Here is a 25590-nt window from a genome sequence, read left to right as displayed (position 1 = left end):
CGTTGTGGGAATGGTGGTACAAATAAAATTGCAATCATTCAACTGATGTCACAATAATTTGCGTTCATCCATCACAAAAATATATCCCATGCCCGTGGGATGAAATTTGTGATGAAACTAATCTTGATAGATCTTTTATCCAGCAATAGTGGCTATTACCAGATTCATCGGCGATGTTCAATAAATTTACATGGCGATCGAGTTTCCGCCGTGCGTAATAAAGAGGACCCGCAATTTCATATTTCGGTTTGTTGTTTTCGGAAGTTGTTTCTAACCCATAAACATTGACTGAACAATCATTCATATTCTCAAATTTTGGAATATCACGTAATTTCATGGGAAAATCTATACCTTCAACATTGAGTACATCTCTGAAGTCTGGATATGATCCTACTTCAGAAGTTCTCGTTTGCGCTGGTCGCAGAGCTGATGTCACCGCCCAAGCGAAGCAAAAATGGTCTTCATTTTTCACATTAACTTCTGCCCTTTTCAAAGCGATGAATTCTGGAAGCTTGATGTAGGAGGATCCACTGAGAGGGCTATATTTGTTGATGTTTACTTCGATAAAAACAACTTTCTCCAGAGTCCAACCTGTGAACACATTATTCGTTTAATGACTGAAATCTTTCATATTTATGTAGATAATATACCTGAGTCAGTTTCTTGAAATTCCACAGCTTTTGCAGACAACGTGTCGACGAATGTCCTATATACCTCTTAAGGTTGTTTGATTGATCAACAATTTGGTTTTGGCTGTTGAAAGACTTCACCTCTAATATTTCCTGCGTCTGAAGTATGTACCTCCCAAACAACTCCATGTTCACTTTCAAGGTGTTATGAACTTGCACCATTCGATCAATCAAAGTCACAACTTTATGCCTCACTTCATTAAAGAAAGATTGATAATCTGAATGTAGATTCTTACTTTCGATTCTGTAGCTAACAATCCTATATTTAAATACGCTGTTGATGATTTTCACACATCCTCAAATTCTGTACAGGAATTTGTTTTATGCTCCAATGTTTTGAGGTGTGAATTCATCCTATTCACAGGCACCATTCTATTACAATATTTGCACAATTCCTGAACTGCACTTGGTTGGGCAGAATCCACTCTGGGCCGTTTTGCTGGAGGACCTGCATCATTATCCGGCCTGCAGGACTGTATTTGATGACGACGCATGTTATCTTTACGGTTGAAACTTTTACCACACCTATCACAGTGAAACATATTTGTAGGTATATTCAATACACGCGATATCAAACTAACTCCTGTGAATGAGTGGAACCTCTTTTATATATTCATTCAAATAGTGGGCGAGGGGAGGAGAATACACGAGCGCCCTCAAATTTACATCAGCAAAGGCACATGATATTGCAGAACGTCACTCAAAGTCAAACTGAAAACGCACTCCAAAAGTCTCTTCGTCGATGTGGCTGAAAGTCGTTCAAAGTCGAATATTCTAAATAACAACGTGGATCAATGAAGGTCATTCAAGGTCAAACTTAAAACATTACCTCAAAGTCACGTAGGTCAGGGTCGTTCGTAGGCAAACTCAAACAATCGTTCAAAGTCATCTATACAACAAGGAAGCTGCGTAACTGGCTTGAGTTCATTCGAGATCAAAGTCGTCTTGTCGAAAATATAGAGAGTTAATGAAGGTTATTCAAGGTTAAACTCAAAACACCACCTCAAAGTCACCTTGTCTGCGTTGCCGTATGTCAAGGTTGTTAAAGGTCAAACTCATAACAACTCCTCAAAGTCACCTTCGCTACTTCGTGTGACGTAGAGGTCATTTCAAGGATAGAAGTGGTGGGGGGAGGTTCTGAAATCGGCTTAAACTAACTACTCGCATTCGGGTTTTTTATACTCCGGTATGCGTCAAAATGATGGTGATAATGCACATAATGATAATGCAAAGGAAGGAATAGCGATCTGCGATGCAGGATTTTGAGGTGTCTTCGAATCTTTTGTATTTTCAATATATTTTGAATGTTATCGGGTTCTCTTGAATGTGTTGCTTGAGGGTCGCTTTAAATTAACTTATTTTTTAAATTTTTTTCAGGTGTGTTGGGAAAGAAGGTTGTATACTATAGGTCTGAAGAAGAAAACGAATCTTTGTATATGAATGTTGTTAAAGAGCGGAATTTTGATATGCAAGTTTTCGACTGTTCTTGTCGTTTTGTGAGCGATAAAACGTAATTTCTGGATATTCAGCTGCACCTGAGAAAGTACTGCTCCTATTCCATGTTGGGATGCATCCATGTCCAGTATAAACCCAAGCCCTCCTCCTTTGGGTACGCCAGGACCGGTGCGCTAGTCAAATGTCTCTTCAGAACAGCAAATATTTGGTGGCACTTTGGGGACCAAAACAGGGGTGTTCTCTTTTCAGTTAAATTATGCAGCGGTCTGGCGAATTTTCCAAAGTTCTTCATGAAACGCCGGTATCAACTACAGAGTCCAAGGAAGCTTCTTAAGTCGTGCTTGGCCATTCTTGCACTGCCTTTATTTTCTCTGGATCTGTTTCAACTCATGCCCTAAGAAATTCACCTTTTTATGAAAGAGGCAGCACTTCTTGGGATTGATCTGCAAATGAATATTCCGTAGCCTCGTGAAAACACTCCTCGAATTTGACAGATGTTCGTCAAAATTTTTCCGGTAACAATAATGTCATCAAGATAGACCAAGCATGTTTTCCAGGTAAGTCCTCCTCTCAACACCAACTCAAATGTTGCATTGCATACACCGAACGGCATAAGCTTAAACTGGTGGAACGGTGGAAAAGACAGTCTTCTCTTTATCCTCGATGCGAACGTCCACCTGCCAATATCCGCTTTTCAGATCTAATGTTGAGAACCATCTGAATTCGGCCAAGATGTTCAGGGTGTCATCTATTCTAGGGAGAGGGTAACTGTCCTTTCTGAGGACATCTTTAAGTCTCCCTGTAGTCTACGCAAAATCTCGTCGATCCATATTTCTTAGTCACTAACACAACAGGTGACGACCAGGGGCTGTTTGATTCCTCGATTACTCCTTCCTCCAACATGTCCTTAACAATAGGTCCAGCTTCGTCTTACTTTGCGAAGGGAAGACGTCTCAGTGGTTGGCGTATGGGCTTGGCATCGCCAGTATCGATGCGATGTTGAACTAAATCTGTTCGACCAACGATTTTGCTTTTCTCAAACATATCGTTATCTTCCTCCACGAACCGGGTGACCTTGCATAGTTCTTCTTAAAACAGATGGCTCCACATCTTCTTGAAAGAGTCTATGAGTTCCTTTACGGATTGTTGAGCACGCTGTAGAGGGACTTCTTTTTTGATTCTGGCGATTTTTACGATTGATTCGCAGGTGCCTATTACTTACCCTTTCTTGAGATTCACCCTGTTATAAGGTTTGATTATGCTTACTAGAATGGTCTGATTGTTACCATTCACGAGGGATCTGGCCACGATAATTCCTGTTTAAGAGCCGTTGGATGGCTCTATCAATGCTGTACCCAAGCCGCCATGCCCAGCAATTTCCACTTGAATAATTTTCTCGGTGTTGGGAGAGATTCTGGAATCTTCCAGTATAACCACCTTGGCGCTGTCATAAGGCTGAGAGGGCTTGTCGAGCAGGTGAAAAGGCACCGATGATTATTCAGAAATCCGTCGACAACTAAGCTGTTACTGTTGCGGTCTATCGTGGAAATCGAATACCTGGGGACTTGGGGTGCAGCAGTCAATGCACTTCTCTTAACGCAGGCTGAATTTGGTTTTTCCAAACCCCGACGCTCCAGTTCGGGTGATCTCGAACGCCAGTCTCTTTTTTCGTCGGATGCTGGACGTGATCGAAAGTCCCGCCTTAAATGTCCTCTGTCGCAGTTATAACATTTAGGCCGCCTTCTTGTCTTGGGTGCAGTTCCATTCATCAAATATTTTTTAAAGAGTTTGAAAAGACCTACCATGAGTCAATCTGTTCCTTCGTCTTCCTTTTCATCTATGGCCCTAACTAAAACTTTTCGTTGTTGTCGCGAAGCCTTTTTAGCAGCTTTTAGGACATAAATGATGGCTTCTTTCAATTTTTTATGACGTTCCATTCTGAGTGACTACTGTAGCTTTGTGTCACGAACACCATCGATGAAACTATGGACATTAATCCAGTTGGTTAAGTTATCAGGTGCTTCTTGATAAGCGAGTCTCATCAATCTTTGGACTTCGGCCCCAAACTTCTGCAGACTCTCGGATGAAACTTGAGTTTTCAACTTCCCTTGAGCTTGGTTGAAGGTGCTCACTACTATACCTGACCTTCAACGTTGATGCGACTGTTTCTTAATCCTTCTCCCTATTCACTGGAAAATTTTGCAGAATTTCGGAGGCCCTTTCTCGTAGTGCCAGTATGAGAACTGTTGCTTTCTCCTTATTTTTTCTCCCGTTATTTTCCACAGCAGCCTCAAATTGTGTTTCCTGAAATACTTTTTGAAATCCTTCTTGAATAAATTCCTGTACTTCCCCTTTACTCACTTGAGTAGTTTTTAAATCTTCAAATAAATATACATCTAATTGTCTTTTTCATGTTTTTCCTGAATACCTATTCACGACCTTCATTTCGGTGTAATCGTTCCTTCTCTCTCTTTCATTCATCTTCCCCTCTTCTGCGTTTTTCATTCTCCGCCAGGCTCTTCCATTCCGTCGTAATCGACACTCCTTGTTTTCACCATAAAACATAAACATTTTTCCGTGGATTGACCAATAATTGACTACATTGAATCCAACTTAACTTTATTTCACTTCAAATACAACAAACACTTAAACTAAAACTTCAATTATTATTCGAATATCCATCGCCTTACAAGTTCGCTCCGCGTACCGCACTGTAACTTCCACTTGACTGTGTCGATATGCTCGTAGTTAGCGTTTATATATCGTAATCGAATGCAGTAGAAAATTCGCAGGAATTCAATCGAAGGCGGTAGCATTTATTCTTGCTAGATCTAGAGCGGCGGCGAACATCGTATAGTCGCGCGCTCTTGGCTACGGCACAATTGGTTTATGGCTCCCAGTGGCGGCCGGTGTTATTTTCTTTAGGGCATGATTTACTACAATACATACAATGTTATCCTTATTTATACCATAGATACGTCTGTTAGGTACCTACGTCTTAATTGTCTTGAAATAATTTTACAATGTAGCTGTAATAGTCAGGCAAATCTGATAATTAAAATATTATTTCAACAAGCTATATAGTATATATACTATTAGATATTGGTCCACCATTGTTATTCATAATATTATTTCGTTTACTTATTTTTACACTCTCGTATAAATCTAGATGCCTGTTGTTGATATCTTGTCTAACTAATATTAATGAACTAAAGTCTATGGAATGGTTTTGTTGCAAAATATGATAGGCAACTGTTGATTTTTCTGGTCTTCCATATTTTAGGTGTGCTAAGTGTTCCTTATATCTTATTTTAATACATCTTTTAGTCTGTCCATAATATTTTGAATCGAAGTCCTACCATTTACATTCGTAAGGACTAAGTTGAGAATTCGGAAAAATCTGGAGTTGTGGAAGTCTGGATATTGATTTTTTTGGTCGTTTGAGTAAATTATTAAGTGTGTTTCTGTATTCTATATATTTTTTTTCAGTCTTCAGAGTATTTATTCAATTTATTCAAGTTTTTTTCATACTGTTCGTAGTTTTTATAGAAGTTATAAACCCTGCTGTGATCCATAGTTTCAGTTTGCTCATTTTCGTATTTGAACTAAACGTTTCGGTTGCTTCTGTGATATATTCATTTAATACCTCAATAAAAGCTTCATACAATTTTTGTGTTTCATTGTGTTGTAATATATTTGCCCATTGTTCTTTCTCTATAAGATATTTTAATTTTTCATACCTAACCTTATATGTATTGATTATGTATATTATATGAACTAAACATTTCATTTGCTTCTGTTATATATTTATTTAATACCTCAATGAAAGCATCATATAATTTTTGTGTTTTAATATATTTGCCATTGTTCTTTCTCTAAAAGATATTTTGATTTTTTATACCTAACCCTCTTATATGTATTGATTATATTTTGTGTTTGGAGTGCTTGGGAGGATGTGAATAGATATATGAATGTTGAATAGTGATCGTGTCTATTTTATTTCGTAGAATTTTGTTTTTTTTTTCCAAGAAAATATGATAGATAATCGATCTTGAATCTTGAGTTTCTCTTGTTGGTTTATTAATATAAGAAGCGAAACCATTTTCGGTCATCAGGTTTTGGTAAAGGTTTGTGTTCTGGGAAACCTTATTTGATAAATTTATTTTTATATCACACAAAAGTAATTCCACTGCTTGGCTATACCATCGTTTTGATTTGGTTCTGATTCATTGTAGTGTAGTCTTCGGGTGATAACCCGAAGACGATTGTGGATACTAACAATCAAAACGTCGTGACGTAACTTGGTTTGGAATCTTTTATTTTTATTTTTCATTTTTTGTTAATAATATTTTTAATTTTTCAGCTTTTATTAATATTTCAATTTTTTGGTTGTAGCATGTATGTTGTTTCTTTGTAATTTCAGTTTTTTGTTCAATAAAATTGTTATTTTTGGTTAATCTTTTTAATTTTTTTCAGGGATTTCAAATCAATCAATATTATATTAGATAATGGAAGTTCGAACTGATGAAACACATCATTAAACATTTTCAACCACCTTCAAACTATTTCTTATTTGATATCATGATCACCATTTTTCCAATTTTCCATCACACCATACATTTAGTAATCCCTTTACGTTTGTTATCACACTTTATCAATTTTCACTTCGCTGCATTTTTCTCTATAGGTATATAGATTTTTTTTGACTACACACGTCTTCTCAATGTCTACCTTCTTAAAAAAACAATTCCTAAAATTAAGATTTATTGATAGTTTCAGATTCATGGCATGGTTATTGCAGCCTTTAGGGAAGAGCTTATCAGATGAGGAATGTTATGAAACACGAAAGTGTTTTACGGAAAACGAAAAATTTTTGATGGGGCAGAAAGGAGTTTTCTTCTAGTTTTGTTAAGGATTGGACCAGGTTATATAGATCCTAACATGTTAAACAACTTCTACTGAACGATAGCACAAAAAATAACATCAGAATTACAACCGACAATCCATCCAACTGAGTTTATAAAAAATATAAATATTCCAGATAACTTTCACATATTTCATACATACATATACGAACTAAAGCAAACTATAAATGAAATAAAGAACAAAACATCATCTGGTTATGATGAAATATCAAGTTAAAATTTTAGAAAATCTCCCAGAATACGCTTTAAATACTCTTGTTGAGGTCATTAATAAATCATTTCATTCTGGCAGATTTCATACATGTCTGAAACTAACGATAGTCATTCCGCTTCATAAAGGTGGTGAAATGAATGATCCATCAAACTTCCGGCCTATATCATTGCTTCCGACAATCTCAAAAATAATTGAAAAACTGGTTAAAAAGAGAATGCTTAACTTCTTAAGTAATCATAACATACTATGCGATTCTCAATATGGATTCCAAAGCCATAAAAACACAGGTGATTCAATCTTCTCTTTTCTGAAAGATGTATATATTGGTTTAAATAATAAAAAAATCTATTGGGGCAGTATTCTGTGTTTTCTCAAAAACGTTCAACTGCGTGAACCATGACACACTATTATTTAAACTTCAGTGCTATGGCTTTAGAGGATTGTCATATAACTGGCTTTACAGTTATCTAACAGGCAGGAAGCAGTTAGTAAAACTCCAAGTAAATACATCACATATTGAGAATAATTCATCAGATGTACCACAAGGTTCGGTTCTGGGTCCTATCCCTTTTCTGTTTTATCTGAATGATCTGGTAACCATTGGTAAAGTTCACACTTTTTGCGGATGACAACACAAACCTTTGGCGTGAGACAAATGAAGATAATCTCAGAGACATCATAACCCTGGATCTCTATAGGGTTAAACAGTGGTGCGATTCAAACTCTTTATGTTTCAACAAACTTATAGAAAATCAGGCTATAGTTAACAAAACTCATACAAAATTTTTAGGGGTATTTATGGATGATAAATTAAAATTTGATGAGCATATAACAAATTTATGCAAAAAATAGCATCTGGCTGCTATGTAGTTGGAGTTGTTTCTAACGAACTCAATCAATCCTCAGCCAGAATTGTGTATTTTTCCTTGGTAGAGTCGCACTTGAGATATGGAATTGCCATTTGGGGCTTTTGTAGTCAGCAACTACTAAATTCAGTATTCATTCTACAAAAAATGGCTGTCAGATATATACAAGGACGGATCCAGAGGGAAGGCGGAGGGGGCGATCGCCCCCCCCCCCGAGACATCGCTCGTTCAACACCCAACATACCCTAAAATAATTAATTAATTTGTCGTATCTTGAGTTTCGTAGACAGGTAAACAGGTATAAAACCGTATGCGTAAAGCCACACCCTCATCCCTCCTCCACCAACACCATCCTATTTAGTGTTGAAATAGAATCATTAGTGGTTAGTGGACTTTTAGCATTGATTGTGTTCGGTGTGACGAATTTACATTTTTTTAATATTTTGAATGCAGATGTTTTGGATTTTTCTAATTGAATTGCATCTATAGTATTGGATTTTGACTTCGCCTTCGCTTCCGTTATACTGATTTATCGTTTTTTGTGGATTGTGAATTACCTAGTTTTTTGGGAGAAAACGAAACAAACAAATTTGATGGACTTCATCATCACTAAACGCAGTAAACCGAATGATTCTTTATCCACTTTGGGTAAGTAAAACAATAAACAATTAACTAGTAGTGCACTTTCTATTTGACATACAACGAGCGAGTTTGAACCCTGAATTGGGTAAGCGGGTACATATCAAAATAGGCATACAAATAGCATGTGCGTAGGGTGGGCTGATGCAGTTATTTTTATATAGTTTGCCTTTCTTTTGCAGATAAGAACGTGGACAGTGTTTCGCCTGGTGATCAAAAAAAACAGAGGACGAGCTACGACTGCAACAGCCTTCTACCAGTACTAGTATTGGCAACCAGAGCGACATCTGCGACATCGATGAAATTGAAAATGACGTAGGGCCATATTCCGACAAAATAGAAAAGGGAAAGTCAACCAAAAGGTATTTATCGAAGAAATACTTGGAACAATTTCCATAGGTCATCTACTCACCGACAGGAAGAGGATTGTTCTGCAAGTTTTGCGCAATCTCTAGTGGCGAGACAGCTGGTCATAATAAGGGATCCACATTAGGACTTTTAGTTAAAACACCGCTTAGAAAATTTAACAAATTGACAGGAAAAGACGGCTATTTGAGTGGGCACCAGAACCTGAAATATCATAAAGAGTGTCAAGAAATTGCCTCCCAATTTCTTTACCATCATCATAACCCGCAGGATGACGTCATTAATAAGTTGGAAACTACAAGGACCCAGCAAATTCAGGAAAACAGAGAAAGAATACTTCCAATTATTAAATCCATAATACGGCTTGGAAGGCAAGGTCAAGCTCTTCGAGGAAGACGTGACGATGGCCCTATCGATCTAAGGGACGATAAAGATGAGGAAACTTCAGGGAACTGTTAAAGTTTAGGGTGGAAGCAGGAGACAAGATACTGGAAAAACATCTGCGAACCGCATCGTGCCGAGCAACCTACATTAGTAAAACAACTCAAAATATTATAATTATATAACTGTGGAGAAGCTATTGTGCAAAAAATTGTTCATCGTATTAATCAGTCTAAATATTTTGCTATAATTTTCGATGAAACAACAGACATATCCAAAATAGAACAAATGAGCCTTAATTTGCGATACTTTTATAATGGAAATATCAGGGAAGATTTTATAAGGTTCATCGACTGTTATGAAGAAGTTTCTAACCATGATAAAAGTAACGATAGTAAGGAACTACGATTAACTGGACAGCGACTTGGCGAAATCGTAAGGAGAGCTATCTTCTCCATGGGACTTGACATAATGAATTGTGTGGGAATAGGAACTGACAGCGCCAGCGTGATGATATCTGACCTAATGGGCGCCGTTTCGGAAGTTTTGACAGCAGCAAAATGCGGACTTCGAACTCCTTGCTTCAACCATGCTTTAAATTTGTCAATTTCGCAATCATCCAATATCAGTTCTATAAGGAACACAGTGGGAGTAATGAAATCTGTCATCAATCTGCAAAAAGGCACAGGGAGCTGAATGTACCACTTACTAGTTTGTGTGAAACACGTTGGGTGGAGGAAGACAAGTACATCGTTCAAACCATCCGAATACCACGCCCAATGAGTATTATAAGACCACAATATTCTACCGGCTTTATAATGAAGTTTTAGCAGATATCTTGGAAAGGTTTTCGGACGAATCATTAAATTGCTTCGATTTGCAGCTACTTTTGCCAGATATGATAGTTACTGTGGATGGAGATGCCGTAAATAAAAGAATAGAGACTTTGGTATTACGATTTTCCCCTATACTTTCCAATTCCGCTACTAGTTGGGAGGGAGAACTATTAATGTGGAGAATGAAATGGGTGAAAATAAAGAAAGCGGTTCGACCAAAAACCATCTGGGATGTTTTACCGCACACAACACTATTTCCGACTATTCAGTGCTTGCTACAGATACTTCTCACTCTTTCCGTGTCTGTAGCAAGCGCTGAAAGGACGTTTTCGTGCATGAAGAGAACCAAAACGTGGCTACGAAGCCGGATGAGTGAAGACCGATTAAATGGCCTTTGTTTATTGAATATGCATCGAAATCTAACACCAACTCCTGAAGAAGTCCTCAACATATTTGGAAAAAATCGTCACAGAATTAATTTTATAATACAAATTGAAATATCAAAATAGTTTGCTGCGCCCCCTCCCCCCTCCCCCGAGAAAAACTTCTGGATCCGTCCATGGATACATATGTAGGGCAAAATCACAAGACCACTGCAAACCACTTTTCATCAGTCAGAAAATTCTAACTGTACCTTGTTTATTCCTGTTAGAAACCGTTTGGTTAATTCACAATAAATACTCCAACTCAGCAGTAAATAATGACAGACGTTACCACACGAGAGGAAGTCGGAATTTACCCTTGCCAATCCCAAAATCGATAATTACAATATTTTCTTTGATATATGAGAGTAATGTAATTATTTATTTATTTATTATCTGTAATGGTTTATATATTGTTTTATTTGTGTATTCGTATATGTACATTTTTTAAACTTATAATGATTGTTCATTGTTTATCATAATTTTAATATTTTTTTTTTAACTTTAACATTGTTGACTTCATAAAGTTTCACTAGCTTTGTCAATAAAGATTTCTTGGACAATAAAGCATGATTGATTGATTGATTGACTTGTGTCTGACTCTCAATACAGTTCACGTAATCAATATTGGACATTTTCAAAATACATTATTACTGGCTATTTTCCTAAAGTGCTAAGTAAATACAAACTGTTTCTGTTATCTTTTTGTCATATTTTGTTACATATACATATATTCAGTACAAGAGAATTAAGTTTATCTTGACCCATGCTTGCACAAAAATGGGTTTTTACTTTTTTCAAAGTAGAAAATGATCTTTCTCCTGAACAATTTGTAGTCGAAATACTCAAAGAAAATACGTAAAGCAACGTCCACATTTGAGTAAACTCGAAGACTCCGTGAATGTAATACATTGCATTGATGGATGTAGCCGTTACTACGTGTTAAGATATCATCATGAAAAATAAGAAATAAAAACTTTCTTTTGCACCGCCTCTGGGAGCTTCGTTTACCATTCATGTTTCGTGTCGTTTGTCGATCCCATAGGTGACGCCTGCATGAGGAAAGATGTCCACGCTTATTTATACTCAGGCTACTCCGTTAAGGATAGTTGAGTAGAACAATGCATTCGTTTTAGCCTAACCCCAATGTGAAACCTGTGGCAGATCGAAAGAGCACTGTCTGATATAGGATCACGAATTTCGTTTTTGGGCTCTGGTTTCAACAAGATATGATTAAAAACATATAGTGAGTTGCAAGTACCAGTAGGTGGTAATATACATTGCAGACTTAAATTTTATTTTAACCTCGTTATTATTTATCTTATACATACAAAAAATCATTTGAACAAATACTCAAACCGTTCTCCTTGAACTTCCTGACATTGAAACAGTCTATTTTCGAACTCTTTTATAACATTTCGGAATGTTTCTGGGGTAATGCTGGCACAAGTTACAGTAATTCTGTTTCTAAGTTCCTGTATTATATCCGGTTGCGTAACAAACTTTCTATTTGATATAGCCTCAAATGAAAAAATCGAGATGATCCAACCAATCCCTTACAGGTCTAAAAAAATGTGAGGGCATAAACGTTCGGACATTAACTCATAAAACTATTCTTGTGCCAGAGTTATCTTAATTTATTTCATGTAATATCTTCCATTTCATGCCTCATGAAAATAACGACCGGCCTCGGAGTAAATAAGAATTCTGTTTTTCCCTCTAAAAATATGTCCAGAACATTTTTGGAAATTAGAATGAAATGAAGCAAATTCTCAGTATCAATTGTAACAGCTATCAAGCTGTTACTAGGGTAACACAGTGCGGGTTCTTATCCACATAGTCAATCACAAAAAAATCCCAAATCGAAATATAAACAGAAATACGCCTTTTTGTCAAATACGTTGGTTGTATTAAATCTAAATACGATGCATTTCCGTGAACAATGTCTTCTCTTACACATTACAGACTGTGTAATCTGTGATAACTACTTTTGAAGCTGTTTCAATCTTCATCTGGTTGCACAGTTTAAAAATATGTTTAAAATGTGTTTTTTCCGTTAACCAGCTATCGCACCCCTATAATTTTCCCTAGTCTCCAGATATATCGGAGTTCTCCTATGTTGACAAATTGTTCAACTGTGTACAAAAATCAATGCAGATATTGAAAACTTACCAACTGATTATTAATTTGTTTCGAAAACAGATGTTTGTATTCTTTACATGCTTTGCGATATTCGAGAATATGATTCCAATCCCAATTTTTCCGTTTTCTTCTGATTTCCCCTTCAACTACACAATTGTAAGCAAAATGCCACCATTCCTTATAGTGCCCCATATATTTTGTATGGTTAGGTCTATATTTTCGATAAGGAATGCCTCTCGACATTCGGCCCATAGAATCTGCTAGTGCAATTATATCTTGATACTGAATCTTACTAATACCAACGAATAATTTTTCCATTTGTAAATTGAGGTGAACTTTGGGAATAGAATACGGTACAGAATCACTCGCAGGATTTTGATTCATTCGCAACCTCGCTGACGAATTTATCGGTCCCAAAACTGCAAAAAAAATCAAAAATCACATTATGCTTCATTATGTTGTTGAATATAATAATACAAATATATTTTTGTGAAAACAGATAAGTTTCTCAGACAGGCATCCGATTCAATTGAAACACCAACTTCTCTTAACATTGTTGTACAGTATTCTTAATTTCCTCTTTTTAGTATGAAATGTAATAGTATATAATAAATACTGTACGAGTATAGCATCTGAGATCCGTATGAAATAAATAGTATATTTAAATTTCACATAACAATTTGGGTGGGCGTTCAGACTTTCACTGTCTGAAAAAGTGAAAAAGTGAAAAAGTGTTTACTATGAGTAGAGAAAATATCAGAATATGCTTTACTGCCATAATAGTCTAGTTCACAAGTGCGTTTCAAAATCCGCCTCCGAAAATATGAACACAATGAAGTGGTTTCTTGAATCCGTTATGGAGTTTCATGAAGTATCGGCTGATTCCATTAAATATTTTAAAAAAAAGATTTTAAAAAGGGAAGAAATTTCAAAAAAAAGTTCTACCTACCGGAAATGTAGGAACAATATTTATAATTTTTCCAGAGGGTTAAAAATACGTCTTAAAACGGGTACTCTAGCTTGCGCAAGACACGCTAACTTGGACCTGACTGAAATTTTAGGCACCTACTGGATAAATGAATGAACAATAATCCGCGGCCAAAAAATTTTTATCATGATTTACTAGTTTATTATGCATTAGTTAATTAATACTTTTTTATACTTAAACAGCTATTTGTGAAAGTTCTCAAAATATCCAACATGGCGGGTAAAGGTACGGTCGGGTCTGAATCAGCTCCGAATATTAAAACTTGCAAAAAGTGCAGAAATAATTTAAAAACCGGTGTAAAATGTACAAACTGTTCTAACTACTTCCATGTAAGTTGTGCAAAATCTCGGAACCATGTGAATTTCATAAGTGAGGGTACAGTTGCATGTTGCCCAGTGAAAGTTCGAATGAATGATCGAATTCACAGTGATGACACAGATCAAGCATTCTTCGATGCCCTTGAAAACCTTTCAACAGACAACAAGGTAGATATCAACATATTCAACTATGTTATAAAACAAAAAGATATGTTGATAAATGAACTGCGAGAGAGTATTCAATTCCTAAAAACTCAAATAGAGGAGATGACCAACTTGAAGGCTTCTATCATGCCACGAAAAACGGACCCTCCGAAAAAAAAGGCGGAGACAAAAAAACATATCCTAATAAAACTAAATCAACGAACGATGCTTCTCCCAATATAAACAATGTTTTCAAAGACAGGGTTGCCAGATCCTCTGGCTCTTCTGTAAATTCTATAATTACAAGACAAGAAGTGTCTAATGCAATTTTGCAAAACCAAACCAGTCAAGCAATGAATGACATTATTAATCTGACGAAAGACCCGCAAATTACGGGAGAATGGAATCAGGTTACAAAAAGAAGACCTAGACGACAACTTGTCATCGGTAAAAACAACTCCCTGACTGCTAATGGTAAAGAACTGAAAGGTGTACCCAAACATGTGAGTCTCCACGTCTACAGAACGGATCCCTCCATGACTGTTGAAGATCTTCAGGAATGTACAAAATCTTATTTTCCCGAAGTGAAGTGTGAAGCTTTATCATCCAAATTCCCTGAGATATACTCTTCATTTAAAGTAACAATTTTTGAACATCACCTTGATGATGCAATGGATCCTTCCAAATGGCCTGATACGCATGTACAACGTTTTTTACACCTTCGCCAAAAAGTGACGCAGAAGGACTAGCTAATGAGATAAATGGCAAGTTTGACCTTTTATTAATGAATATTCAGTGCCTTACACAAGACACAGTTGACAATATAACTATAGAAAATATCTACAATCAACTCAATTTTATCTGCTTAACAGAAACTTGGTCCATTGTTGAAAATATAAATGCCACCAATTTTCCAAATTTCAACTTATGTAGCTACTACTGTAGGAAACTATCTAGGGGTGGGGGTGTAAGTATATGGGTCAATTCTAACCTGAATGTCAAACCGCTAGATCTCTCTGAATTCTGTGACGAGAAAAATATAGAAATAACTGGTGTATCCTGGGAATGTTTGCCTGGTAAAAGGTACATAATTTTAACATGCTACCGATCTCCCACTGGAATCTTCAATATTTTCTTTCATAAGCTAAATGACTTATTAAATAACATTTTCCACAAAAATGCTGCCATAATTCTTAATGGTGATTTTAATCTAAATTCATTGGGGAATAATGATAAAACTAGTTTCTCTCAGCTATTGGCAACATATAACCTCAATATTAGAATTCATGAACCAACACGTATTTGCTCTACAACTCAAACAATACTTGATCAAAACTACAGCAACGACACCGACTGTGACAATTATGAAGTTCAGGACAATAATATCTCGGACCATCGTACGATTCTTTATTCTCTCAACAAGCTCGTACTCAGGAACGCCAATGATAAAATCTATATATCTAAACGAATTATGAACGATATAAACATCAACAATCTCATAAACGCACTCCAAAATGAAACATGGGCAGAGGTTTATTCAGCAACCAGTTCAGAAACGAAATTTAACTCTTTTCATGACACTTTATTATATCATTATAATGTTATATGTCCACTTATAAAAGTTAGAATATCAAAGCAAAAAACGGATCTCGGTAGAGAATGGGTAAACGAAACAGTCGAAAAATCAAGTAAAAATTTAAAAACTTTATTTCAGGCTCAAAAAACGGATCCAAAACTAAACGCAATATACAAAACAGCTAGAACTAATCACTCAAATTTGATCAAATATACAAAGAACCATTACTATATCAACAAAATTCATTCATCTTCCAACATAAACAAGACCACATGGAGTATTATTTCTACTCTGAACGGAAAATATATTACTCACAAAAACATCTCCCTTAAAACAGGTGATAAAGTAATTAATAATCCACAATCTGTATCCGAAGCCTTCAATGATTTCTTTATTCAGGCGCCGTATGACACCATTAATAAAATAATCAATAAACGTCACTCACCTTCTAAGAATATGAATAAAAATATGCCTAATAGTTTCTTTATCAGATACGTGACTGAACAGGAAATTATGGATACTATAAAGTACAAACTCCAAAATAAACACACCTGTGGCACAGACGATATTTCCGGATTCCTAATTAAAAAAATCGCCGCCTCTATCGTCGAACCTCTCACTCATGTAATAAATGCCTCCCTTCAAGAGGGCTTATTCCCATCGAGATTGAAGAATGCTCTTGTATCTCCAATTCTAAAAAAACATGATCCGCAAAATATGGAAAATTATCGTCCCATTACTGTTCCCCCCATATTCTCCAAGCTTTTTAAATACATAATGCTTGCACAACTTGTGAACTTTCTAAATATAAACAATTCACTTCACCCAAACCAGCACGGTTTCCGCACTGGACATTCCACTGAGAGTGCAATTCATTGCCTTTATGTGAAAATTGTTAATGCCATCGAGCTAGGACACAATCCAACTGGAATATTCTGTGACCTAAGTCGAGCTTTTGACTGCGTAATACATAAACAACTACTTGATAAACTTTATCAAATTGGAATTAGAGGAAAATCCCACGATTGGTTCAGTTCTTTTCTTGAAGGAAGAACCCAGAGAGTAAAAATTAGCCACACTAGTGCAAATAAAAAACTCACATATTTCTCATCTCCACAAGAAAATAATATTGGTGTACCTCAAGGCTCTGTCTTGGCTCCTATACTTTTTATCATCTATATAAATGAACTCCCAATAGTTTTACGGGAAGCGTTCACTTGCTTATATGCTGACGACGCTACTCTACTCCTCTCAGATAAATCAAAATTAGAACTCCAAAATAAAATATCTAACACCACTGATGTCCTACACGGTTGGTTAAGTAAAAACTCGCTATATCTCAATCCTTCCAAAACAAACTACATGACATTCCATACCAGTCAAAACCTCAATTTGCCTGCCTTAAACCTGAACCTATGCGGTATCTCTACCGAACCCTGTACCACTATTAAATTCTTGGGCATTTCTCTTGACAACGACCTTACTTTTAAAACACACTGCAAAAGTCTCACCGGCTCACTGAACTCTAAATGCTATCAAATCAGAATGTTAAAAAATGTATTGAACACTGAAGGTCTACTATTATTTTATTATGCTCAAGTTCAATCCAGAATTAGTTATGCAATCAGTATCTGGGGTACATCTCCAGCCGCTAAAGATATATTTATTGCACAAAAACGAATAATTCGTTGCATAATAAATGCACCGAAGCTGCAGTCATGTCGAAATCTCTTCAAGAAATTCGGTATTCTTTCTTTTTACGGTTTCTATATTTTGGAAGTCTTAACATATATTCATAATAAGAAAAACACGTTTCTCACAAGTACTGACTTTCATAGTTACAACACCAGGAGAAGAAACGAGCTCCGCCTACCAAAGTCACGTCTAAACCTCTGTCACAATCTACCTGATATAATGGGATTGAGACTATATAACGTCCTCCCCAATAAATTGAAGTTAATAAATCAGGCACACATTTTTAGGAAAAAAACTAAAGATTTCTTACTTCATATTACACCGTACGATTTGAATGAGTATTTTGAATATTGTCGCAATTGCTAGTGCTAACTTTTGTCATGTCTTTAAATATACTGTGCGGTCCGCTAGCATTTACATATTTTATTCACTTGTATACATATATTCATTTTATGCTAGTATTTAGTTTTGTTATGTCTGTGTACTGTGCTGTCCGCTAGCATTTATTTATTTTATTTTATTCACTCATATGTGTATATATATGTGTGTATGTATGTATATATATACATACATATATATATATATGTATGTATATATATATACATACGCGCATATATATATATATATATATATATATATATATATATATGTATATGTATATATGTGTGTATATATGTATATATATATATATATATATATATATATATGTGTGTATGTATGTGTATATATATACCTATAATAATTTATTTTACTACACTTTTGTATACCTTGACTTGCCCTATAGCTCCTTGTATGCTCATATTAAGGACCAAAAAACGTATTATTATTATTATTATATTCCCGTTGAAAATTTTGTTATCAACAATTTACTCAAGTTAAAAATTAAAAACCTTAAAATTAATCACTCAAGATATTTTTTTATACTACTATCGATCCGTCTTTTTATGATCAGGAGCTTAATGAAAATACTTTTTTTTAACTTTTTTCTGCTAGTGTTTAAAAAATTGTTAAAATCAAATGCGTTGTTTATAAGATAATATGAAATTTTTTTGGAAACAATCCTTGATGCAAATTATGATTTAAAAAAATCGTTTCTTGAAAAAAAAATTGTATTGCTTGAAAACGGATTTATTAATTAACAATTTTTGGCTACCACTTGTAAATGATATTGAGGAACTATTTTTTTCTGAATAATAATTTTTCTTGCTGTTTGATAACTGGAAAAAATGTTATTCAAATTTTCATTGCTTGTTTAATAAACAATTTATTAAAAACAATTAAATTTTTTCCATATATTTCTCTCTTTTTCTACCCAATGCAACAAAAACAACCATGTAATTTCTTGAAAAACAAATTTTATGTTATACATCGAATTTTTAAAATTCCGTTCTTCTTCACTTCATCATTCTCACTTGGTTTTTTATGTTTGAACTTAAATTCTGATGAAAAACTCAAGACTTATTCATTCTCTAATAATTAAAGAACCACACACAAACCTTATGGAAAATGGCATTCGGTGAATTCTGCTGATTTTTTGATATGATGAACTTTTCAATTTCCTGATCGAAAGTCTCCTTAGGCACAATGAAAAATAATAGACAGTTTTTGAGAAAAAAATTGCTCACAGTCGGCAAAATGGGGAATTTGGTAGTAAAACGGGGAAATAAGCAGTTTTATTTTCCAACCGTGTTAGAAATTATACGTTAAAAGGTAAGACCTCGTTAGTCCTTAGCTCGCACAAGTTTAGATTTCTGAGGGTTGTCGTTCGTAGGGGTGCGACAGCTGGTTAAAAAATATTTTTATAACATTATGAAAACAACAGATTGTGAGAAAGTTAGTCAATGGATATGGTTATATAGAAGATCATTCAATTGATATACCGTGTGACACATATTCATATGGTACAGCCCCCTTATCTCCTTTGTTTCTCTGGCTATATTTTTAGGAACACTGAATATGCTCACTACACGGCACTTTTTGACATATTTATAAAAACAAATTCAACTTCAAAATGACATCAATTTTTTATTTTCAAATGAAACACCATGTATATTATTACATGATCGGTTAGGGATGATCATGAAAAATCCAATGATATCCGGTTTGATGGTGTTATCTATAATGACTACGGAGATATCGCCATTCGTTTTATCCATAAGCTCAATGAGTGGGGGAGAGAGGGGGTGTACCATAAGTCTGTGTCACTTGGTATAGGGGCTCATACATGGAAAATAATGGAAATAAAAAAATGGATATATTGATGAGGTTACAAGTTACAACACTATAAATATGTACGAAGCTGAGACGTACTTTTCAACGTCCTGATCGAATGGACGGAAAATAATGGACAGTCTTCGAGAAAAACGGCTCAAAAGCGTGTGAGAATATGAAAACTAAAATCTGTTAGAAATAAGCAATGTTTTATTATTCTCATTTTTTCAATCATCCTACCATTTCCTTACCAAATACTGTATTTGACATATACATAACGTATACATTAACTTTTATTCATCATATAATTGAACTAACCATTCCATAATCACATTCCTATTGTGTCACATAGTTTTATCTACTTCATCCACAACTGAACTAATATTTCAACCGGTATCATGTTTTTTTTGATCATGTTACCAGTTGTCTATTGGTTATTATGATGACATATTATTAGTAATGTGTGCACTCATGTAATGTATACATGGTAAATAAAAGATTTTTCTAAAATTTGTATCTTTTGCATGTTTTCCAAAATCAAAGTCATTGTTTCATATGCAGCAATATTTTCTATATACAACGAATGGCAAAATTAGATGGGGTGAATAATGAAGAAAAACACAGGAGATTGCTATTCAATAAAGGGAAGATTCAGGACTTCCAGATGTTCCCATTGACAACTTCACAAGAATGTGCCTGTATTGTAATAGGGCATTAATGGAAGAGATAACTGCTTTGAAAGACGTTTCTCAAGCTGAATATTTTGAAACAAACTTTGAGAGAATCGTGTGTGTAGTATGTAACGCTAGACTCAATCTAAATTGGTTAACTCTGAAGTGCCAAGTCAATGTTTTTGTTTTGAAAAATATTTATATCAGAGATTATGCTAGGTCTTGCATACATCACTTGGATGAAAATGGTTTTTTCCTGAGACAAATTCTTACTGGGATGCAGTTCAATTTTCGATCATGTAGAATCAAAATAAAAGGAATTTGGTGGCTTTCTTGCAAGAACTTAGGAATGTACAAAACATGCCATAATGGGATTAGCAGGATGAAATGATTTTCACAGATGAAGAATTCAAATTGATTATTCCAATGAATAAGGATCAGTTCTGCAATATCTCTACCTACTGCGATTGTATACCAGTAGAAGGTGGAGACAGATATATTTATAAAAAATATCTCCTAGCTTTTTTGTGCAAACTTAAACAAAGATTCTCCGACGAATTTTCGAAAGTTATTTTCAAATATCCTTCACGGCAATGCACAAGTATGGCAATTTCAAATATGAGAAGATCACTTGCACAAAGATTCGTCCCAGAAAAATATTGATTTAATCACTCAGGAACAATACATTCAAATCCATGTTAATCAGTTCACAAATGTATTATATAATCCAAATCCTGAACAGCGTAAAGCCACGGCATACATAAATGGGACCATAAGTTTTAAGTAACAGTCTTTGGAGTTCTCCAGGACGCCTTCTATTCGGTTAGTATCAAAAGACAGTATAAAGTTTCCAACAAAATAATGTATGAATTACCATCTTCAGTGTGTTGTCTTAACTTTGGTAATGCGACATTGGTACTATCTATAAGACATTCTTTAAGTAACTTCAAGTCTCCAACAAGAGGTACTATAGTAACCTCATTCCAATTCTTGAGAACTAAGTCACTGACAGCTTGACTAGAAACATCAAACTTCCAATTATCTTATATCAACTGAATCAAATAATTCTGGAAAGTTAGCAGACTGTATTGTTATGGTGAAAGTCTTACACTAAACTATATTGTTAGTTTCAATATGAATTTTGATCAAAAGTGTCAGCCAGTTCCATTTAATAGAATTTTTTTATATTCAACGAAAGTAATTTTTTGTGGAGGAAAAAAATCAGTTTTTTTTTTCAATCGACCTTTTTTGGGTATTTGTTACCTTCCACAATCTGAAAAATATAAAAATTATAATGGAGAACTTTATACAAGTGTAGAAGGGCAAACTTTTTAGTTTACCCCGATAAGTTACCGCATAAAAATCAAAGTATTTTTCACAAAGAAAAATCTTCTATTTATTAGCAACCTGTCGTATTTAACAATTTTGCCTATCAAAAAAATTGTTAAGAAATAATACTTATCCTTAACGTTTCGGAGGTCAAAATATGCCTTTGTCTTCAGAAATGGATAAAAAATTCAATTATATTCGCAGTTATTCCTTTATCGATAGTTTATTTCTTTACTTCTTCGACAGATGTCAAAGAAGTTTTGAAATATAAAATTATGTCAATGTTGTTGATTGACAACTGAAACATTCGATGTAATACAAGGTACTCTCCGATATCAGTCTATTGCCATTTCGCCAATATCCAAAGTTTTCTTCAAAAAAGGTCGATAAAAAACTAATTTTTTATGTATTGTAAAATCATTGAAATACATTTTTCTGTTCAGCAGAAAATTAAAATTATGAACCAAACTAAGTGAGTGGTCACTCTATCGAAAAGTTATTTCCTCTTATATATTTCACTAGCAAAAACTCATTCACTCGAATCTTCAAGTTTTATTATTGTTATCATTATGTTCAGCTGACCCACTTTCCATACTTCCAACACATCGATGTCCTTATTATAATGTTTACTCTTATAGTTTGTCTATAACTATCTTACTTCTTTGGGGTGAGTGATTTTTTGAGTCCTCGAATTGTGTGTTTCAAGTACTCCAAATTATTATGAGGCTTATCAAAGAGATTACTCTGTAAATTCAGAACTTTGCATGTCTTTTTCTGATCCAAGTAACTTACTATCGAGTAACAGACGAAAAATTGAATCAAATTAAACGAGCAAAGATAAATTTTGCCAACCTGACCCACTTTCCTTATTTCCAACATATTGATATCTTTATTATCATTATTACTATTATTATAGTTCCTCTATAACTACCTTACCACCTTAGGGTGATTGTTTTGTGTTTCTGATTGTCACAAGGATTATTTCCACAACGTTTCGGCAAAGTCTCCTTTGTCATCTTATGGTGATGTCTGGAGTTTAGAACTAGACTCTGGAATCTTCGAGTTAGAAATATAGTGCTCTGGTTTGGGTGGGAGTTAAAATTGTTTCCATTAGATTAATTTCATGTTAGAAGTTCCAGTTCTACTTGTCATCTTGAGTATAAAAAAATCTCATCCAGCATATGAAAAGAAAATGTGTTCAGTAGTATATTACAAATATATATTACATAACAACATTCAAAAATAAAACACCAAAGTTGTTGCTATCGAAAAAACTGCAGGCTAGAATAAATCGCGAAGCTACTGTAATTGAAAAACGTCCCAACTAAACGTCCCAACTGCCACAACAAACGAGATAATACACAAAGATTACCTCATTCATGGAGATCACTACTGTCATACCGTACATCTCATTGTACACCATACTTCTGCAAGTCACAACCCTATTCACACTACCAATCTCACCCTTGCTATTACTACCGGTCCGTCCTTTCACTCATCCAGCAACATAGCGACATGAATGCAAAACTAGAGCCTGTGAATTCAGTCGTCGTTTGGGAGTAGGTAGATTGAAACCCTTGCGGAGATCAGTGACGAGACCTGGGGAGTAGGTAGATTGAGACCTCAATGTAGTTATATTTTTGGAAAATGACTTAAAAATCGAAAAATTAAAAACTCTAGATGCGGTGGAGGGACAGACCGATAGTAATAGCAAGGGTGAGATGGGTAGTGTGAATGGGGCTGTGACTTGCATAAGTTTGGTGTGCAATGTTGTGAGATGTACGGTATGACAGAAGTGATGTTCATGAATGAAGGTAATCTTTATGAATCATCTCGTTTGTTGTGGAAGTGGGGACGTTTTTCAATTTCAGTAGCTTCGCGATTTATCCTGCCTATAAAGTTTTTTTGGTAGCAATAGTTTTGCTGTTTTATTGTATAATGTTATGTAAAATGTAATTGTAATATGGTACTGAATACATTTCCTTTTTATATGCTGGATAAGATCTTAAGATGACAGGTAGAACTGGAATCGCTGACGTGAAATGGATCTAATGGAAACACTTTCAACACCCACCCAAACTAGAGCACTATATTATATCTTTATAATGAGCATAACCAGGAAATGACTGATTTTCAATTTGGTTATTAAAACGTGAGTTTTGCAGAGCTCTAGCAGAGCTATGCAAAACTCTTGAAGACACTTGCAGAGCTCTAGAAAAATATTTGGTCTGAGACGGTTTCGATCTGAGGATTGAGTAGAGCTCACTGCAACTGTGACAATTCACCCCCATTTGAATAATTCACAGCTAATCATGGTGATGAACTGAAAGTTATCCGTTACCAAGACTCCTAATCGTAAGACCATAAACAATTATTTTGGATTAAAGGCTGACTCACCATATGAGAAGTTGCATACATTATTTTTGCCGGATGAGATACCATTCCTCATTTCACTCAGAATGTCAGCATTCGAAAAATCACCATACATTTTGCTTTTGCAGTTGAGATAAACAGATAATCCCTCCAACTGTAGAATCTGCAAAAAGTTATGTGTATAATTAGACTAGTAATATAACACATTTTCTAAAAATCATAATAACAATACTATACACGTAAATAATTATTTTCAGTTGAAAAGATAAAATGTGGTAAATAATGAACAGAAAACAATAACCTAACAAATAACAGGCTGAACTTTGACGTCTATATATCGAACCCATGTGTAATATCTTCGATTTGAAAAATCATATCAAGTAACTTCTTGTAGTTAAAGAGGAGAAATGAATTCTGCTCGAACGGGATGAACACCGACAGACCTGCCAGGATGGTGTCTTAACAACTTAGTCTAGCGTACTCCATGATAGATATAGAAGTTCCTGGCACCGGATGCAGGGCCAGCCGCGAGGTTTCGAACTTATGAAAATACTAATTCCCCACTCTCAGGCAGACACCATCTAATACGCCTGATGAAGTCCCTTCGGATAATAAGAAATCCTCACAACAGATTCATTCTTCCTTAGAACAAAAGGCGAGACCAGTGTCCCATCAACATTGTTGGAGTGCTAAACGAGTGCCAGAAGTTTTTCATGATATCAGTAGTGATCTAACTTCATAGAATGTATGCCGTGATCTTCAATGTATCAACACAAATCGTGAAGTAAAAGCAATTGATTGTGAGAACGATCTCTTATGTAACCTTGTTACACATCTGGAAAAGCGAATCCGTTACCAAGAGACAATTGTGAATATATATTTGAATAATAATTTCAAAAAGTGTGAGGATATCTACTGTACCGTTATCTTACTCGTTTCTTGATCTAGAGCAAGAAAGTGGTATATGTGCTCAGTTGGAATCACTAGATCTTGATTTGCGAAGGCAAGGGCACAGGTCGGTTCTTAATTTTTCATAGGAATTCAATTATAAGTGTTGAAAAGGGTTACCAAATTGAAAGCTCTCATTCGGACGTTATCTACAGAAGTTTCTAGTAATACTGTACCCCTTTTCAACACTTGTCACTGTAGTTACAACTTAATTACAGGAAACATTAGTGATATACGAAAAACTATTGTTGATTTGCGAAATGAGCTCTCGCCTCCTAAGAAATTATCTTATGCTTCAGTGACTTCAGAAAACAATCAGAAAATCAGAAAAAGTGCTATGAATACCAATATTCCCAGCATCACCATCAACCCCAAATTTAATCAGACTACAGAGGTAACTAAT

The 25590-nt window shown here is 35.0% G+C and overlaps 2 protein-coding genes across 2 annotated transcripts in view; one reads left to right on the top strand and one right to left on the bottom strand.

Moving 5' to 3' along the window:
- Nucleotides 1-25590, top strand: part of LOC141480414 (uncharacterized) — a 388666-nt gene that overhangs the window by 224193 nt on the left and 138883 nt on the right. The gene's annotated exons all lie outside the window — the stretch shown is intronic.
- LOC111511015 (intermembrane lipid transfer protein Vps13) overlaps nucleotides 1-25590 on the bottom strand; it is a 1108316-nt gene that overhangs the window by 1042347 nt on the left and 40379 nt on the right. The window contains 2 exon segments of the mRNA XM_074170346.1: nucleotides 12966-13354; nucleotides 24264-24402. Coding sequence (XP_074026447.1) covers nucleotides 12966-13354; nucleotides 24264-24402 — 528 coding nt within the window.

Source organism: Leptinotarsa decemlineata, unplaced genomic scaffold, assembly GCF_025532065.1.
Source record: "Leptinotarsa decemlineata unplaced genomic scaffold, Ldec_3_MD MMD2_P_RNA_scaffold_8, whole genome shotgun sequence".
NCBI classification, from domain to species: domain Eukaryota; kingdom Metazoa; phylum Arthropoda; class Insecta; order Coleoptera; family Chrysomelidae; genus Leptinotarsa; species Leptinotarsa decemlineata.
This window is presented reverse-complemented; position numbering and strand designations above follow the sequence as displayed.